The following is a 17,764-nucleotide window of genomic DNA, read 5'->3' as shown; positions in this document are numbered from 1 at the left end:
ACAACACGAGCACATTTCAAAAAGTGCACCCCAGCTCTCACTCTCACTCTAGTTACAACACTGTCAATATTTGATTTAGGAAATTGTGTGTGGCATTCGGGCCTTTCATTACTTATCATCACATTTAACCTGACCCGACCCTTACAAATTGTTTCAGCGGGATCGAGTTTCGCTATTTATACAATAAGCGAAATTATTCACAACACTATTAAATATTTGTGCGTTTTTTCGCGGTCTATGGAAACGATAAAGCCATTTATAACTTTTTTCTTGGAAGTGGTGCAAAATGCGTGGTAACACCTGTTGTACCTTACAATTATTTCTTAAGTGAAGTATTGGTTGACGTCATGAATAATTATATTTTTACGTAAGCCATGAAATATACTAATCAAATTTAATTTCCAGCTTTTATTACATTTACCGTTATGGCCCCATTTCAAACTTTCATCATTTGCAAAGTAATTAGAAAGTTTAAAACTAAAAATTGGAAAAAGGGCTTTCGGAACTATTTTATATAAATTTTGCTCTCCCATTCTAATTAAATCTGACGAATTGTGTTAAAAATAATTAATTCTTTGACTGACTTCGAAAACAATAATGCAAACAAAATTGCTTTTGATTAATTGTTGTTTTCATTGGTTTGAAATGTGTTGAATAATTAAAAAAATATATTCTATTATGAAACTAAGTTTCTAAAGCAAAATCTTGGCATACAAAGTGTTTTAAATTAAATTCCAGGATTAATAACAATTATTTTACGAGAACATTTTAGTAATAAAAATGGTGGATGCGCCGGGAAAGTAAATTTAAATTAAAGTTTACTGGTTTTCGTATTAAGAATTTAAATATTCCAGTTCTAAGTTAGATTTTGGCACCCTCTGGTGTACGATTTTTAACTTATATACAGGATGTTCTAGCGAATTGTTGTATTTATTAATAATTTTGTAAAAAAAAAATCTGTTTAAGGACGTGAAAAACTTCTAAAAATTTCTTAACTCGCGTCTATATACCCTGTAAGTTATTTTTTTAAGAAAAATTAACGAGTTTTTTTAAAACTCGAATATTACATTATATTTATACAAAGATAAATAACTTAAAATTTGTTGTTATTTTTTAAAAAAAAGCTCTCAGAAGTTGTACACTATGTCAATATTACAGGAAACTGTGAAGTTCTCTAAGTAAAATCTACAATTTCAGTTAAAATAACGATTACAAAGTTGTTAAGAAGTCAAAGCTAGACAAAAAATAGTTTTTAATTCTGTTGCCAACTTAATTTCAGTTATTATTATGACCCGAAACACAAAAAGTTTGGCAAATTCTAAATAGAACTCTATGTCTATTCGAAAATTTGTATTTAGCGCCATTTCATTATCTCAGTAACCTTCCCCGTAGTTTCCTCAAGCGCCACCAGGTACCGCCACACCCCGGACAGCTACAAAATGGTGAATGGTTCTTATCTTGACTAATTAGTAATGGAGGGTGTGTGCAGCTGTGTGTTGTGAAATGACTTATCAGTGAATAATGAAACATAAATAGCAATTACTGATTGTAAAAAAGTACCGAAATAAGGTAAATTTTATCAGTAGATCAACTGATACCAATATCTAGCAAATACCCTTATCTTATCTGGTTTTGATAAAATTGGTGGGCAGAAATCCACTTACCCTTACCCAAAAATAATGCCTTATTGACCCACAATTACCACAAAAAATTTTTCTTTATTGTTAAAATTCTTTTGGAACAGTTTAAAGCCAATCAGAGCAATTAACAATAATTGAGCAATTATCCTTAAATAAGCCGACGGCCGGTCGGAAATCCTATTCCTCGTCTTATTTTTAGCCCCGTGAGTCACTCCGGGCCGTTTTGGCTGCACTCCGGCCCATATTTAAAAAAATGGGGGCTTTTCAAGTACCATACTACCCGAATGGGTTGAGTGGGCGGGCGCTTGCGCCACTTCCTCACCCATTGCACCCATTTCCTGCGTCGCGACGCTATTTCTCATCGTCCAAAAATAAACTCTGACACCAATTATACCAATAAATCTGACCATAAACAACCTCGCAATGTTATTTTCCTCGAACCGCGATTACCATAAATGGTAAGATGGAAGTGCAATCGATTTATTCGTCGAAAAACTTGTCACTCAAGCAATGAGCGGTTACTTCAGGTCAAAGCCTGCAACATCCCCGAGATAAGAAAGGGGACATCTGGCCTTCGTCAACACCGGAAGTTTAAATAAATGTGTGCATGGCGCAATGTGTAAACAATAAATAACTAAATAGTTGAGAGAGATCTTTATTCTGTTACAGGATGCTTGTACACATCACTTTACTCATTGGGGCCCTTTTGGCCGGGATTCAAGGACAGATTCTACAGCAATTCACACAGAATCCGTGTGATTCAAGGTCGACGTGCCATGAGTGCATCGCCACCCCCTCATGTGCCTGGTGCTATGACACTGTAAGTGTACGCTATACAGGGTGGACCAGAAAGTGGTATTTGCGAAAAACTTAATACGGCTGAAAGAGTTCGTTAAGAAAATAATAGTATACTTTTTTCGAAATTATATGGTAAGGTTGGGTAAAAAAACTTACTTATTACAAAATTATTTAGAATAACTAAGTATTTACCAACAATCCAACTATTGTACGTCACATATTTGTCAAAATAATAAATCGTGTCCGGTTCCGGTAATTCACTGATTTTTCAGTTACATTTTTATGAAAATTTGCCTCAAAAATGTGCTTGAAAAACGAAGAAAAGGCCCACTTTTTAGCTACCAAATTTTGTGGTGTTTGCTTATTTTTCATGTCTTAACCAAATTGAGAGAAAATTACTGATTTTGGCGAAAATAACGGAATTTTTCGAAAATACATAATTTTTAACGTAAAAACTTCAACTTTCCAGTTTTTTAATGTAGTAGCTGTTTTTACGAATTTTTATAAAAAGTTAGGATTTTTTTAGTTTTTCAGTTTATTTTTGAGAAAATTTTCTCCTCTGCGATAAATCGAATGAAACCTATAACACAAATTTTGATCTGGTTCGTTCATTTTTTACCAGTTTTACTGACATTTTTCGCAAAAAGATTCTTTTTTATGTTTGTATAATTTTTTTGCTAATTCTTGACTTAATTTAATTTATTTTTTAGTTTGTTATAGGTACAGGTTAAAAAACGAGCTCAAGGCTTCAAAAAAAAAACAATCCGAATTTCGATCAAATTTTAATACTTTTCGCTTTATTTTTGACGAAATTCTTTTGAAAAACGAGTTAGATCTGTTATACAACCAAAATTTTCTTAATTTTGCAATTTTTCTATAAGTATTGTTTTCACCTCAAAAATGGGCTTAAATGTTCAAAAAAATTAAAAATCTCAAGTCAATTTTGGCTGTTTCAGCGAAATCTCAAACAAAATTGAGAATTTAATTCAAAATCTTATTTCAAGTTTAAAAAATAGTGAAAAATAACACAATTTTTCCAGTTCTCAGCGTATTTTTGGCATAATTTTGCTGAAAAACGAGACAAAATGCCTGGAAAATGCAAAATAACATAATTTTTGGTCTAATTCGGTGATTTTCCAGCCAATTATTTTATCAAATTATTACAAAAAACCTCACAATTTAGTCCAAAAACATATCTAAAGGCAGTGTATTTTTGTACCGGTTTTGACTAAGTCTTGTGGAAAAATGATTCTTTTTTGGGTTCAAGAACAAACTAAATTTCAAAGCAAACAATCTAGAAGAACATCAATTTCAATTTGGTGATTTTTCACGCCGTTTTAGCTAATTAAAAAAAAAACAAAAAATAAGACCAATTTTCTTCAATATATAACGAAATTTTGCGAAAATATGGCATTTCTAACTGAAAAATTTCTAACTAAACCATTCGAAAAAGGTAAAAATAATGTCCCTTCGTTATTTTAGTTTAGTGACTTTTTGCTTGGATAGCAAAATCTTTAAGCAGACACTGTTTTTTTCCTAATGTGGTGATTTTTTCGTTATTTTTTGCTAAATATTTGGACTTCTCTCTGAAAATGGTGCACATATTCTATTTTTAATAAGTAATTTCGGAATCTAGAGATAATTAGGTACGTCTGATTTTATTTATTTTATTTATCAATTTTTTTATTTCTAAAAATTTTTACAAAAGTTTTACCATACTAGACTCCACGCTGTACATATAAACATGTGAAAAAATCTCGAAAGCAGTTTCTATCACAGTCCCTTATCTCAGGTAAACATAAACACCACGAAACGTTGCTTCCAACCCAGCTACCCCCTGCCCCCTCTCGACAAATGCGACCCCTCAAAAATCTACAACCCTGATAACGAAATGATAATAATTTCCAACCGCGCCCTGTCCTCCCGAACCGAAGGGGAGGGTGGTACCCTCATCACGGAGGAAGAACAGACGGGTGGTTTTGGGGGCGGCGGCGGTGCCGGGGGCGGCATCAATCAAGGGGGCGGCGCCTGGGAAAGCGGCGGCACAATCACGCAAGTCAGGCCACAAAGAATCAAACTTAAACTACGAGCAAGTGAGTTTTTTGTATAATCAAATGATGGGATTTTGACCCAAATTTGGGTGCTTCAGGGCAGACGTATAGTGTCAACATGTATTACACGCAAGCTGAGGACTATCCAGTCGATCTGTACTACTTGATGGACTTGAGCAAGTCCATGGAGGACGATAAGGAGAAGTTGTCGGCTTTGGGCGACCATCTGGCACAGACTATGAGGAACATGACGTCCAAATTTATGCTAGGTTTTGGCAGTTTTGTCGATAAGGTTGTGATGCCTTACGTCAGTACCATTCCAGAGAAGTGAGTACTTTTCCAAATAGCATGGGCGCCGACTTTTACATACAAAAAACACAAAAATAACCAAAAAAAGTTATTTTTTTCAAATATTAAATACTTTGGTGCTCAAATGAAACATAAAGTATCGCCAAAAAAATTAAAAACAGAAAAAAATTTATTTTAGACATATCATTTTTCCAAAAAGTGCGTACTTTTTTCAGAAAGTTTTTATTAACCCAACTGTTGAGAGCCACTGTGTGGCTTATAGTTTATTAGCAGTTAATTTTTTCATTAAACAAATGAAGATGGTGGCGCATGGGCGTTTTGAGAATTTTTCAAAATTGTGGCTAACATGTTCATTTGTGTGGGAGGTTCCAATCCCGGTCCTGGCAGAAAATCTTTGTTTTTTTTTCGTAAAATTTCATAATAAAACACAAATTGAAATAGAATATTAGATCAAGAGGTGAATTTACCTCGGATGTTTTGTCAATAATATTAAAATTTACGCTAATTTTTATAATTCTAGTTCAGCGGTTCTCAAAATTGGGTATTTTAATTTCAGAAAGATTTTGCTTAAACCTTTACATTTTTGCTAAACTGTTCCCTAACACGCTGTATTTTTATAGAAATCAGTGCTTTTTGCTTGTTTAAAAATTTTTTTATAATCTGTTAAATATTTAACTACGTGCCAGAAATCGCAGGATTTTTTAATAGAACTTTCTTATTTTATTCCATCAGAAAGTTGCAGAAGTGTGTTATAAATTCAGTTTTTCAATTTATTTTGTTTAATTTACCGTATTTTCACTAACAATATTCCAAATGCATTCAAATTATCGATAATTCTGTCGAATGCACTGAGAGAAAATCGCTCTTTTATTTAAAAAAAAAAAATTGCTTCTGCTCTACAATCTCCTTTTTTTTCTCAATTTTTTCTAAGAGATTTTCCTGTCAAAATGTTCAATTTATGCAAAAATAGATTCTTTGAAATGAGATAATTTGTTTCGTACAATCTTTTTTGAAGAATTATTTATAATAGTTACTAAATTTTTATTTTAAGCGATGAAGAAAGTTGGAAATCTACAAAAGTTCTAAGTCTAATTTCTCGCCATATCTTGTGCAAGTTTATTTATTTTTCAATAAGAATCATTTCTGCACAACAATCATCAGGTTTTTCTTGTTGATTAATTGCCAGTTGTCGCAAAATAGGCCGATTTATTAAAAAAAAATTCAATAATTTTATCGGTACACAAAATTACATGAAAAGTTCCAAGTTTATATTTTTCGGTATATTTCGTTCGATTGAACTTTTTTTAAAGAAAATTGCCCCTCATTAAAAAAAATGTTCAATTTATCCAAAAATATAGTATCTTGAAGTTGTAAAAAATGTTCTAAATTAAATTTTTCGGCCTGTTTTGTTTGATGTAGTAGGTAATTTATTTTTCAATGAAAAACGCTCCTGTTGAAAATGATTTCTGCCCAATAACAGTCTGGATTTCCATTAATTGGCCTTTTTCTGCTGAATTAGTGTCAAATATATGCCGATTTGTTAGATAATATTAATTTATTTCAATGACTCTTTATTAACACACCAATTGACATGCCTTAATAAAAAAAATCTTAATTTATGCAAAAATAAGCCATAACATTTTAATTATTTTTGTAGTCGGCGCCCGTGTTTGTAGTGTTACACCAAGTGCCACTGAAATTGGCACCGGTGCCGTTTCAGTGCCGCTGAGTATAGTACCATCGCATCTTGGGATTTTGTTCCTTTTTGCTAAAATTATGTTGCAGTCGAATTAGTTTAATTTATTAGCAACTTTGGTCAGGTTACGCCACCCCTGTACCGGCTGTGTGGCCCCGTACGGATTTCGCAATCACATGACCCTCAGCACTAACACGACTTCGTTTTCAGTAAGTCGTTCACTGCACACTTGTACTAAACGCCCTTCTCCCCCATCCCTCCTTCGCATTTGTGGTCTTTCTCTGCTCTCTCTCTAGAGGCATGTTATGTGTAGGTAGCGACTCTAGAATTTCCAGGGCCGGATAAATTTTCGTCAATTTTTCCATCATGTATAAATATTGCATGTCGATGTTAGTACTAGTTTATGGTTATAGCTTGCGTAGTCCGTGCCAAGGATGTGCGGCACCGTACGGCTTTAGGAACATGATGACTTTATCAAGAGACACGTGGCAGTTTTCTGTAAGTTTTTGTGAGCTAACACCGCTCACAAAGTAACGATGAGTGCAGCTCTAACTCTTCTAAAGCTAAACAATTAATTGTGCGAACACAGGTTGTACAAACACGAATTAATTTTATTACTCACAACAGTTTGCTTTTTTCTCTCTAAAAACCTAAACTACTTAATTCCTCATCAATTAATTTAACACGAATTAGGCGCTGGAGCCAACCAAATTGTTTGTGCATTAAACCAATAGAGAGTTATCATCTCGGACGCTCGAGCCTATCAGAGCGTTCCGGTACAAAAAACTACCACTCTGCAATTCGCTGGCGAATTGAAACAGGTGTGGGGAGCGATAATTAGCCAATAGTAATGCAGTGGCATTTAGCCGGGCGGTAGTTGGCTGTGGGAATGACTCAAAAACTGGTTTGTCGCCAAATTGCGGGAAACAAATGAAAAGCGTTCGGTGTTTTTTTTTTTCAAAGCCGTCTATACGACCAATAGTAGCCAACGTATTAATTTATTGACGAATCATTTGGTGAAAAAAAGAAGTTGATTCTTAGCCTTATCACAGCTACGTCTTTGCTGTTATCAATTTTTTTCTTATCTTAATGTGGAATGCTGGAAACAAAAAAATAATTCACTAGTCACTTGTATTTGTTTATTGACCTACTTATAATTACAAGATGACAAATTTAATTAATTAGTTTTTACTTTTTAAGAATTTTTATATGTTTATACGAAAAATATAAGATTCTTGTTGCAATTACACATTATTAGTATGCAAACTTTTATACGAGTTCTTTTTGAATCCTGATTTTTTCAAGATTACTTGCAGTACTATTCGAAATTTTTTATTGTTTGCCTACATATGTATTTAAATTCACTAGATAGATATAAAATTTCGAATAATTTAGAGCTTTGGGAATAAGAATTTTGTCTGATGATTTTTTGAATTAGTAAGGTAAGTCCGGGAGAGTTCGACCACTTACTGATTTTTTAAGTACGTTCATTTTAAATTGTTCAATGACATTTGAGAAAAAACTAACATGTTCTCATTTTTTAATAAACCAACCAAGAAGAAAAGCCACACAAAGTTATAAGAAACATACATGCTATCGTATCATTAAAAATAAAAAAATATTGTCAGTTAAACATATGGGCTTTATTTTTTTACATTTTTTTTGACTTATTTTGTAATCGGCAATATTTTTCATATTTTTTTTAAATTACCACGAAAACATTTAATACGACACCTGAACACAAAAAAATAAACAAAAAATGATCACAAATTTAAAAATTGTATCATTACTTAAAAATGTCATTATGATGTCAAAATGTAGTAGATTGAAAAATTACTCATAACAAAGATATTTCTACGTTACTTTTGGTTCAATCTACATTTTTGAGGCCAGTGTGCTTAGTTTTTGAAGTAACTTGATTTTTTTAACGATAATATAGGTCAGTTGAAAAAACTAAAGATAATCACAAAAATAATAATCAATAAAAAAATAAACTGATTCAACAACGAAAAACGTATGAGCTTTAATGCTTTGACTTTTTTTGGAAAGTTGCAGTCAAGAAGTTAGAAATATGGTAAAAACCTGCTAAATTCAATTTTACTAAAATACTGACTATTTCATAATTTCATGAACAAACCTCTCAAATAGTTGGAAATTAATATATCGATCGCTTTTCCCGGTGGCCAAACTCTCCCGGACTTACTCTATCTTAACATTAAAAAAAATTAAAGCGCTATAATGTTTTATGAATATAATACCCAGATTTTCTCAAGACTATTTTTGAAAGTAATTTACACGTTTTAGGACCGTTTTATCGAGGCAATTATTCAATTGCCATCAAACTGGTTACGTGACCAATCAGATGCTCAAATTCACTCACTAATCGCGAATTAACATTAACAGCAAATTAAATTTTATAAACCGACCCTTCGTTTACATAATTATTTTTCTCGGAATTTTATTTATTTTTACCAATTTTTCACCCAATATTAACTGTATTTTTTCACAAAATTTCGATTTTTTGTAGCTAACTCCATTCACGTTTCTGCTGTTTTTAACACGATTCACTCCCATTTTCCTTTTCTAACCGAAAAATTGGTCGAATTTCGGGTCACAGTTTGGTTTTTAGCACATGGTGAAGCGAGCGTCGGTTTCTGGCAATTTGGACGCCCCAGAGGGCGGTTTCGATGCCATTATGCAAGCTGTAGTGTGCCGTGAACAAATCGGTTGGAGGGACCAAGCTCGCAGACTTTTAGTTTTCTCAACAGACGCTGGTTTTCATTACGCTGGGGACGGAAAAGTAATACTTTCCCCACTGTTTTTTTTCCTTACTGTACCATCAATTCTAGTTGGGTGGGATTGTCAAACCCAACGATGGGGAGTGTCATTTGGACCAACGCGGCTACTACACCATGTCTTCCAAGCAGGACTATCCCAGCATCAGTCAGATAAATACTTACGTAAAAAAGAACGCTATTAATGTGATTTTTGCGGTCACTGCCGAAAAAAAAGAAATCTACGAACAGTTGAAGGAGCACATCGAAGGGTCTTCCTGTGGGAAGTTGTCGAACGATTCCTCAAACGTGGTCGACTTGATCACGGAGCAGTACCAAGCGATTTCATCGACTGTTCAAATGAAACACAACGCCTCGGGTTCGGTCAAAGTTCGCTTTTTCTCCAAATGTCTGGACAGTAAAGGGCGCGAAATTGAGACAAATAAATGTGGGAACATCAAAGTTGGCAGTCTGGTTCAGTTCCGGGTGCAACTCGAAGTCGTGGAGTGTCCCTCTGATCCCAGGGACACCAAACAACTCATCCAGATTTATCCCGTGGGACTCAACGAGAGCCTGCTGATTGACTTGACCATGCTGTGCGATTGTCCCTGCGAACACGAGGGATTCGAGCGAAATTCGCCCAAATGCCACAATCACGGTGAGTTGATTAAACCAATCAGATTGGTTGAAAAAGCGGCAATAAAATAGCCAATGAGATTCGGAAACGTGTCAAATGACTTGATTCGTGGTTTTCTGTCCAATAATAAAGAATGCGTTATTATGTGTGGACATAATTATTATAAGCCAGTTGGCTTGTTTATAAACCAATCATAAACAAATAGTACGCTGTTTCTCGGGCGCTCGGACCAATCAGAGCGTTTCAGCACAAAAAACTACCACCTCGAAAGCCAATCATATCACTGTCGAATTGAAACAGGTGTGAACGATTGGCCAATAAAAATGCAGCGAGCTGCAAGTCTGGTGTTGCGGTTCTGGGAATTCAATGAACTGGTTTCCCGTCCAATCGTGGGAACAAATGAGTAGTAGATTGTTTTAATCTTAACCAAAGCCTTCTAAATTACGCTTTATTATGTGTGAACAAATGATTATTAGCCAATGAAAAAATGTAGGAATTAGTTAATTAATTTTTAAGCAGATGATCTGAAAATAATTAAGCACATTCGAAAAGGCAGGACCAATCAGATGGTCGTCGTTTACTAACGCCTGGTTGGATAATCGTAAACTTGGACCAATTAAATCGCTTCATTCAGTCTTAGCAACAAAACTACCACTTCGGAAGCCAATCAGGACTGGTCGTTTATTGCTATCGAATCAAAAACAAGTGGGGGTATAACTGACCCAATAAATGTGCATCAGAGCGAGACAATAGCCAATGAGGATGGAGAGTTCGGAAGCGTGTGAAATAATTTGTCCCTTGTTTTAATAACCGGTTTTTTGGCCAATAATAATTAAACTGCGACAGCAAGGTGGAAGTGTGGGAACTTGGACCAATCAAATGATTTGATTCACTCCCTTATGAGAGAATCTTCACCAATCAGATGCTTTACTGTGTGTTACTGTGGGAACTAAATGAGCGAATGGAATTAAAAGCAATTTTATATCAATTATCATCCGAATTGAAATATAAATTTTTCTCACTTTGAAATTATTCGGAAAGAAAATGTAATTCAGATCCTCTGGTTTACGTATATTATCCCGGGAAATAAAAAACTAAGAATACTAAAGCGTCAGTGGGCAGATAATAAGAAACTCGAACCAATCAAATCGGTTTATTCAATCTTAAAAACAAAAACTACCACTGCGGTAGCCAATCAGAACGCGAACGAATAAATTGGCCAATCAAAAATGCTTCGAGGCGGAACAATATATTAACCAATCCGAGTTTGAAATTATTCCTGAAGACAAAAAACTGGAAATTGTGTCAGAAATAACCCGAGAATGCCTATCTATGGAGGGATTTTAATTAAAAATTGTATTATGTTGCCTTTTCTTTCGGCCATTTATGAATATTTTTCAGGAAAAGTTCGTCAATAATAAACTGAAAATATGACTAAATTAAACCGAAACTGGTGTAATTTTGCCATTTGTTGGAAGTTTAGACACGTATTTTAGTTACAAACTCGAGAAATTTCGCTAAATTGTACCGCAAAACCGCCAAATAACAGAAAATTTATGTTTTTTATCCAGAAAAGAAATTATTTAGCACGGTTTTCAGGTAGAAACAAAATCAAATCTCAAAATTTTGTTTTAACTACCAGTCTCATTTCTTGGACCTAGACCTGTTTTTTGGCTAGAAACTCTAGAGATTTTGCTAAACGCTTCTGTTAAAAAAATTATAAGTTTAATGAATTCTTTTGGGAAATTTCGTTAAAAATAAACCGAAAATCGCCAGAGTTGTTCAAAATTGATACGATTTTGGCATTTGTGACCAGAAATCTTACTTTTTTCTTGAAATTTTGTTAAATAAACCGAAAAATCGTAGTTTTTGCTGTTTTTCTTATTATTTATAAAAACTGTTAGGTACCTACATGTGCGGCATTTGCGACTGCATCGAGCCCGCTTACGGCCCCTACTGCGAGTGCAACAAGGACGGCACCTCCGCCAACATCTCCACCGCCAACTGCATCAACCCCAAGAACGGGCTGGAGTGCAGCGGTCGCGGCAACTGCATCTGCGGCAAATGCGAGTGCGAACAGCGCAACAACCCCGAAGAAGTAACTCCTCCGGAAAACTCCGTGTCTTTGTTTAGAAAACTTGCGTTTTCAGGCAATCAGCGGCGAGTTGTGCCAATGCGACAACTTCTCCTGCGAGCGCCACAACGGCCTCATCTGCAGCGGCCCGGAGCACGGCACCTGCGTCTGCGGCGTGTGCGAGTGCAAGGAGGGCTGGATGGGGGACAACTGCGCCTGCAGGAACGCCACGAATCTGTGCATTAAGCCCGACTCGGAGGACCCCACGCTGATCTGTTCCGGGAATGGGGAGTGCGAGTGTGGGATTTGTAAGTGTCGGGAGACGGACGAAGGCCGCTACTTCGGAAGGTTCTGCGAGCATTGTCCCTTTAAGGTAGCCACCGAAGTGGGATTTTTGACATGTGTGACTAATTCTAATTTAGAACTGCTCCGATGACTGCGAAAAATACAAGGAGTGTGTGCAATGCCAGCAGTACCAAACCGGGAACCTGACCGAGGAGGAGTGCAGGAAGTGTCCCTTCACGCCCACGTCGGCACGGGTTGTTGAAGGTGAGAATTCAACTAAGTTAATAAAATCTTAATAAAATATTTCGAGATTTTTTGAAAAAGCCGTTGAAAAATTGGGCATCGGTTTATAGCTATTTTTTATGTTTAATTATAACTTAGAGGATGAGTAGAGAACAAAACAAAGCATTGGTTTTCTGTTACTTAAAAATTTATTTTTAAAAGTTCATATTTCATATCAGTAGTACAAAAAATTGTTAAATTGATTTTACAAGAGCCGAGCTTATAAACGAGCAAGCACCAAGGCTGACTAGCATAAATATAATAATTAAAATCATGGCTAAAGGTTTTTCCTCCTCTGCGGTGGCTCTGAAACGAAATTTAAAATCAACGGCTATTACAGAACTGTTTTTTTTCAACTTTAACAAAATTCAAAATGAAATGAGTGTTGCTCATTTTGGCACTCAATTTTTGACAGTAAAATTTGTTTCTACTTCAAAAATGTAGAATTAAAGAAGTTTATGACTATATTTCAACATTATTTTTTTTTTAATGAACAACATTTTTAAAATACATAATTTTTGCAACGTTCAATTTATTTCATTACTTTTTTTTAAAGAAAAACGGACAATGGAATGAATGTATTAATGTCTAATTGTTAATTTTCTTAATTGTGGGACACAATTTTTTTAGACTGAAAAAATGAGTGTTTTAATGCTTATATTACAACACTCACTTTTCTGTCTGAAATTTGACGCAGAATCAAATGAAAATTTGATAAAAAATTCGGCAAAATCAAGCCATAAAATCGCCAAAGTTGTTCGAAAATTATGTTTTTGAGCTAAAACCTCTTCTCACGATTTTTATCAAGTCGGACAAAAAACTACATTATTTTTTAATCTGAAATTTCGACTTCGCAAACACAGATTCAAATGAGAGTTTGATCAAAATTTCGTCAAAAAGAAGCCATAAATTCAAAAATGATGTTTTTGAGAGATTTTTGCGCAAGTTTTTTTCCTGCGACAAATTGCATAATTTTTGCCTTTTTACGTTGAAAAATCTTGGAAAACGGTGTTGTTTTTCGTTTTTCGAACGTTTGGGCGCGTTTTTCAACCAAAAACGCAATTATTTCCAGGAATTACTCCAGAAATGTTTTGAGATTTGCGAGTTAAAATTGAAAATTGTGTGATTTTACTTTTTTGTCAGTTTAAGCCCGTTTTTGAGATAGAAATGTATCATTTTTCGAAATTCGTTGAAAATAAATCGAACAAAAAACTATATCAAGACGGAAATGGTTATTTTTAGCTATTCCAAGACCCAATTTTTATTTTCTTGACTTAAAAACTTTTTTTTAACTTTGAAAAATGAGTACTTTAATAATTACTGTGGCACTTAAATTTGAAAAAGTAGCATTTAAAGAGTTTTTTAATAATAATGGCTGTTACAGCACTCATTTTTTTACTGAAAGAAACACAAAATGAAATTAATGTTTTAATGAATATTACAGCACTCATTTCTTTAAATAAAATTTTATACTTCGAAAGCGCAGAATCAAACTAGACTTTTTATGGCTATTACAGAACTTATTTTGGCTTTTCGATTCAAGATCAAATGAGTGATTTTTGTAAACTAAAATTTGTTTGGAGAGTCGCGATTTTTTTACTTACAGTGGCACGTGTATGACGCACAAGTTGACTAGATATCCATTCGTAAATGCGAAAATAATCACAAAAATAATGTAGGCGTAGTCTTGGTCGAAAATCACTGGTAGGTGGCTGCGAGGTTGGGCGTTACATAGCATAAACATTGGAACAAAAGCCGCTCGGAGAAGGCTTGCTATGAAAATTATTAACCCATTTTTCGGCTAAAATAACGTTATTTTTTCGTTAAGTTTTTAATAATTTGTTTTGTTTTTACTTTTTTCCAATATCCTGCAATTTCCCTCCCAATATAATCGAACGAAAAATGCAGTAAAAATGTGATGACTGGCACAAAAAACACATCTGGAAGTCGTAAATTGGTTTAAATGTCTAGACTTTAAAGTGAGTTACTTACCGTTCCACCTTTTCCCATTCCCTTTATCAACCGAGACTACAAGTGATAGCAGCCCCGGGTGCAGCATAATCGTGCACCCCAAAACAATAATCATCGAGCTCAAATAATACTTCAGCTTGTTCAGAACCGACAAGAACAAATCTTTCGTTACTTTCGGTTTAACCGTTTCGACTTCCTTCGTTAAATGGTATTGGAAAAACAGAGATTTAGTCAAAGTTATGATAAAACCAACCAATGTGAGGAAAATGAAAAACATTCCAATGGAAAAATACGTCAAACCGCTGGTTTTCGAACCCGCGCCTATACTGAGTGAGAAAATTTGAACGAGCGAAGCGAAAATGCCACAAAGTGAGTGACCCGAAAGCATGGCGGCTAGATAAATGGGCGGAAAACGCGTCACAAGTTGGAAAAGTGACACCATAAAGACGGCACAAAACCCTTCAAAAACGCAATTGGTTAAAATTTTAACAGGTGGGACTTACCTGTCAACAGGAAGCCAATCACGAGAGTCGTGACGAAAAAACCGCGCTGCCCTGGAAACGTTTTATTATTTTATTCAGTTTATTTTTCGCCCTGTTTATTACAAAATTTTGATAAAATTTCTTCACTTTTTCTTTGACTTTTAAAAAAATATAAATATAAATTTATTAAAAATAAAAAAGTTACAAGAGCGTGAATACCAAACTAAAACACCCGGTATAGCACAATTTTGACTGTGCTAGGGATCTTTTGTCACTGACAAAATTATGGCCAAGATAAAATTTCAAAAAAATGATAATTTTTAATTACTTTTTCCGAGTAAAACTTTGACTTATGACAGTTTGACATTTGGAAAATTTGAAATCTGTCATATTTTTAATTTTTTTTTATTTTTCTAGATTTGATAGTATATTTTGAGTTATATTGAACTTTGCTATTTTAATTTATTTTTTATAATTCGAAAGATATTTCTTTTTTTGGTACAAACATGTGCAATATGTTCTACTTTTTCTAAAAATCAATAAAAAAAATTATCAAATTTGAAAAATATAGCGCAAAATATATTAAGGCGTTAGGAAAAAATTAAAATCATCAACTTATAGGTACCACGTTAGAAGTCATTTGATTATTTTTTACTTTTAAAATCAGGCCATCTGTGAAAATTGTCAAAAATTTTGAGTCATGCTGTAGGTGTACTTACAGATTACAGAAAGAAATATTGACAAAACAACTTACAATCATCCGTATCAACCTGTACAAACATACAGGTGACAGCAAACATGACTAGCGCGCCACTCAGCGCCCCCATAATCCGTTTCACTAGACTTAGCCTCTTCAAAAAAATGATAGTAACGACCAAAAAGACCACATTACTGACATTCGACACAACGGAATAGTCGGCAACAAACTCCGCTTGCATCCCAGTCCTGTTTTGTTCCGTATAATTACCGTGAAAATCCGGGTTCCGGAATTTATACATCCAGTACTAAAACCCGGCCTTAAGAGCGCGCGGAAGTTAGTTTCGAGTCACTTACATCGGTGGCGGTCGGGAAAAAATGTGTGGGAATAACGGACGTTACCCCCAGGGAGTAGAACAGAATGATGGTCATGTGGTACTTATCTTCCATGGTCGGTGGGTTGGTTTCGGTGACGATCATCTGGTCGCTGGGCCCTGGAACAATGATTAGCCCAAAGTGTGGTTTTATATAAACCGCACCTCCATTGTCGTCGTCTTCGCGTGTCATTATTTGCTCGTGTCTTAGCCGCTGTCGCGTTCTCTCTGCCGAAATCAGTGATAAGATATCTGATTAAATCACTAGTTGACGAGAAAAATGGAGAGGTGCTGTGCCCGTTTTACGACGAGGACGACTGTCGCTTCTCCTTCGTCTACTACTTCGACGAGGAGAACAAGATCCAAGTGCGGGCGCAGGAAGAGCGCGAGTGTCCCGCCACTGTCTTCCTGCTGGGGATTGTGCTGGGGGTCATAGCGGCCGTGGTGCTCCTCGGTATGGCTATCCTGCTCCTATGGAAATTGTTCACAACAATACACGATCGGAGGGAATTTGCCAAATTCGAGAAGGAGGCCATGATGGCCCGATGGGATACGGTGCGTTTTTGTGTTGGTGAGAGCAAGCGCTGATTTGTTGGTTCCAGGGCGAGAATCCCATCTACAAGCAGGCGACGTCCACGTTCAAAAATCCGACCTACGCCGGGAAGAGTTAGATCTGATTAAATTATTTGTAAATAGTAACCTTCTACTGCCACTTAATCGATAGATGGCGTGCCATTTATTAGTTTAGCTGTACTTAAGTCAGTTAGTTGTGATTCACATGAGTTTGCCTTGAACGAGCTGCCTTCAAAGACGGGCCTTCTAGATCTTAAGTGACTAATTAAGTATATTTTTAGATTTGTGTATATTAACGACTGTTAATTATTAATGGATCTTATATTTCGTTTGATTTTGTATAATAAATTGTTTTAACCAATCAGAGTCTTATTCCCTGACCCCGAAACATGCAACAATAGGACAAGTGTTTGGCAAAAATATTTATTTAAACGTAATTATTTTATCTTATCATATTACGTCAAAACGCTCCGAACAACTGTTTATTTTTGATGAATCAAAATATTACTCGGAACATGATATTTTTTCGTCAACTAATTGTTATTGTTGTCACCTGTATAATCTTTTTCGAAAAATTGAAAATACATACACAGTGACTCAGAGGAGAATGATAAAGCTATAATATAACAGGAAAGCGTGAGGAAGGAAGTACAAATAAAGATAATTTTTCATATTTTTTAAATTAACTTTATTTCCTACAGCGAAATTCTTACATTCTTATAACTATTTTTGTTCTTATTATTCTAAAACCTAAAATTATATCGAACTTTCTGTAGATATTGACGAACTAGTGAAAATTTAAGAATATTTTAAATATTTAAATATCAAATTTAGGTTATTATATCGCTCTTTTCATATAAATTTTTTTCCTAACTTTATTCGTAATGACTATTTCATTAACAATAATCATGCTGTTAAATTTTTCCAAGTTTTATTATTTAGTTACTTTTGTTTTATAGATAATAATAATAATAATATATCTATTTTCAACAGGTAACACCCACTTACAAAAAATAAAATAAACAATGTGAAATAATAAAATAAAATAAAAATAATGTTGCTAGTAATGTAAAGAGCCTACCTTTTTTTTGTTTTCAGAAGATTTATTTTATTTTTTGTACT

The 17,764-nt window shown here is 34.6% G+C and overlaps 2 protein-coding genes across 3 annotated transcripts; one reads left to right on the top strand and one right to left on the bottom strand.

The window, feature by feature from the left end:
- The first annotated feature begins 1,411 nt into the window (after positions 1 to 1,411).
- On the top strand, positions 1,412 to 17,003 carry mys (myospheroid). 2 transcript variants are annotated; one of them, XM_008200175.3, is made up of 12 exons: positions 1,412 to 1,569; positions 2,310 to 2,460; positions 4,231 to 4,531; positions 4,588 to 4,816; positions 6,908 to 6,992; positions 9,124 to 9,294; positions 9,344 to 9,926; positions 11,810 to 12,003; positions 12,056 to 12,352; positions 12,402 to 12,528; positions 16,338 to 16,624; positions 16,672 to 17,003. In XM_008200175.3, the coding sequence occupies exons 2-12, from the start codon at positions 2,311 to 2,313 to the stop codon at positions 16,738 to 16,740; spliced, it is 2,493 nt and encodes an 830-aa protein (XP_008198397.1). In that variant the 5' UTR covers positions 1,412 to 1,569; position 2,310; the 3' UTR covers positions 16,741 to 17,003. The 2 variants fall into 2 exon arrangements, with proteins under 2 accessions (XP_008198397.1, XP_008198396.1); XM_008200174.3 differs by lacking the exon at positions 6,908 to 6,992 and adding an exon at positions 6,619 to 6,703.
- Positions 12,677 to 16,375, bottom strand: LOC103314349 (equilibrative nucleoside transporter 3-like). The gene is made up of 8 exons (XM_015983765.2): positions 16,235 to 16,375; positions 16,053 to 16,189; positions 15,754 to 16,003; positions 15,021 to 15,071; positions 14,539 to 14,976; positions 14,401 to 14,486; positions 14,151 to 14,347; positions 12,677 to 12,852 (listed from the first exon to the last, which is right to left on the bottom strand). The coding sequence occupies exons 1-8, from the start codon at positions 16,260 to 16,262 to the stop codon at positions 12,741 to 12,743; spliced, it is 1,299 nt and encodes a 432-aa protein (XP_015839251.2). The 5' UTR covers positions 16,263 to 16,375; the 3' UTR covers positions 12,677 to 12,740.
- Positions 17,004 to 17,764: the final 761 nt, after the last annotated feature.

This window comes from Tribolium castaneum, chromosome 2 (genome assembly GCF_031307605.1).
Source record: "Tribolium castaneum strain GA2 chromosome 2, icTriCast1.1, whole genome shotgun sequence".
NCBI lineage: Eukaryota > Metazoa > Arthropoda > Insecta > Coleoptera > Tenebrionidae > Tribolium > Tribolium castaneum.
Note: the sequence above shows the minus strand (reverse complement) of the source record. Positions and strands in the feature narration are given on the sequence as shown.

Excerpts from the sequence above, each read along its gene's own strand:
- mys (XM_008200175.3), top strand. The coding sequence starts at position 2,311 with ATGCTTGTACACATCACTTTACTCATTGGGGCCCTTTTGGCCGGGATT. Across the intron at positions 9,927-11,809 it reads GCCCAAATGCCACAATCACG|GTACCTACATGTGCGGCATT; the intron begins GTGAGTTGATTA and ends AAAAACTGTTAG. Across the intron at positions 12,529-16,337 it reads GTCGGCACGGGTTGTTGAAG|TTGACGAGAAAAATGGAGAG; the intron begins GTGAGAATTCAA and ends TTAAATCACTAG.
- LOC103314349 (XM_015983765.2), bottom strand. The coding sequence starts at position 16,262 with ATGACACGCGAAGACGACGACAATGGAG. Across the intron at positions 16,190-16,234 it reads CGAAGACGACGACAATGGAG|GGCCCAGCGACCAGATGATC; the intron begins GTGCGGTTTATA and ends TCATTGTTCCAG. Across the intron at positions 14,977-15,020 it reads GATTGGCTTCCTGTTGACAG|GGTTTTGTGCCGTCTTTATG; the intron begins GTAAGTCCCACC and ends GCGTTTTTGAAG.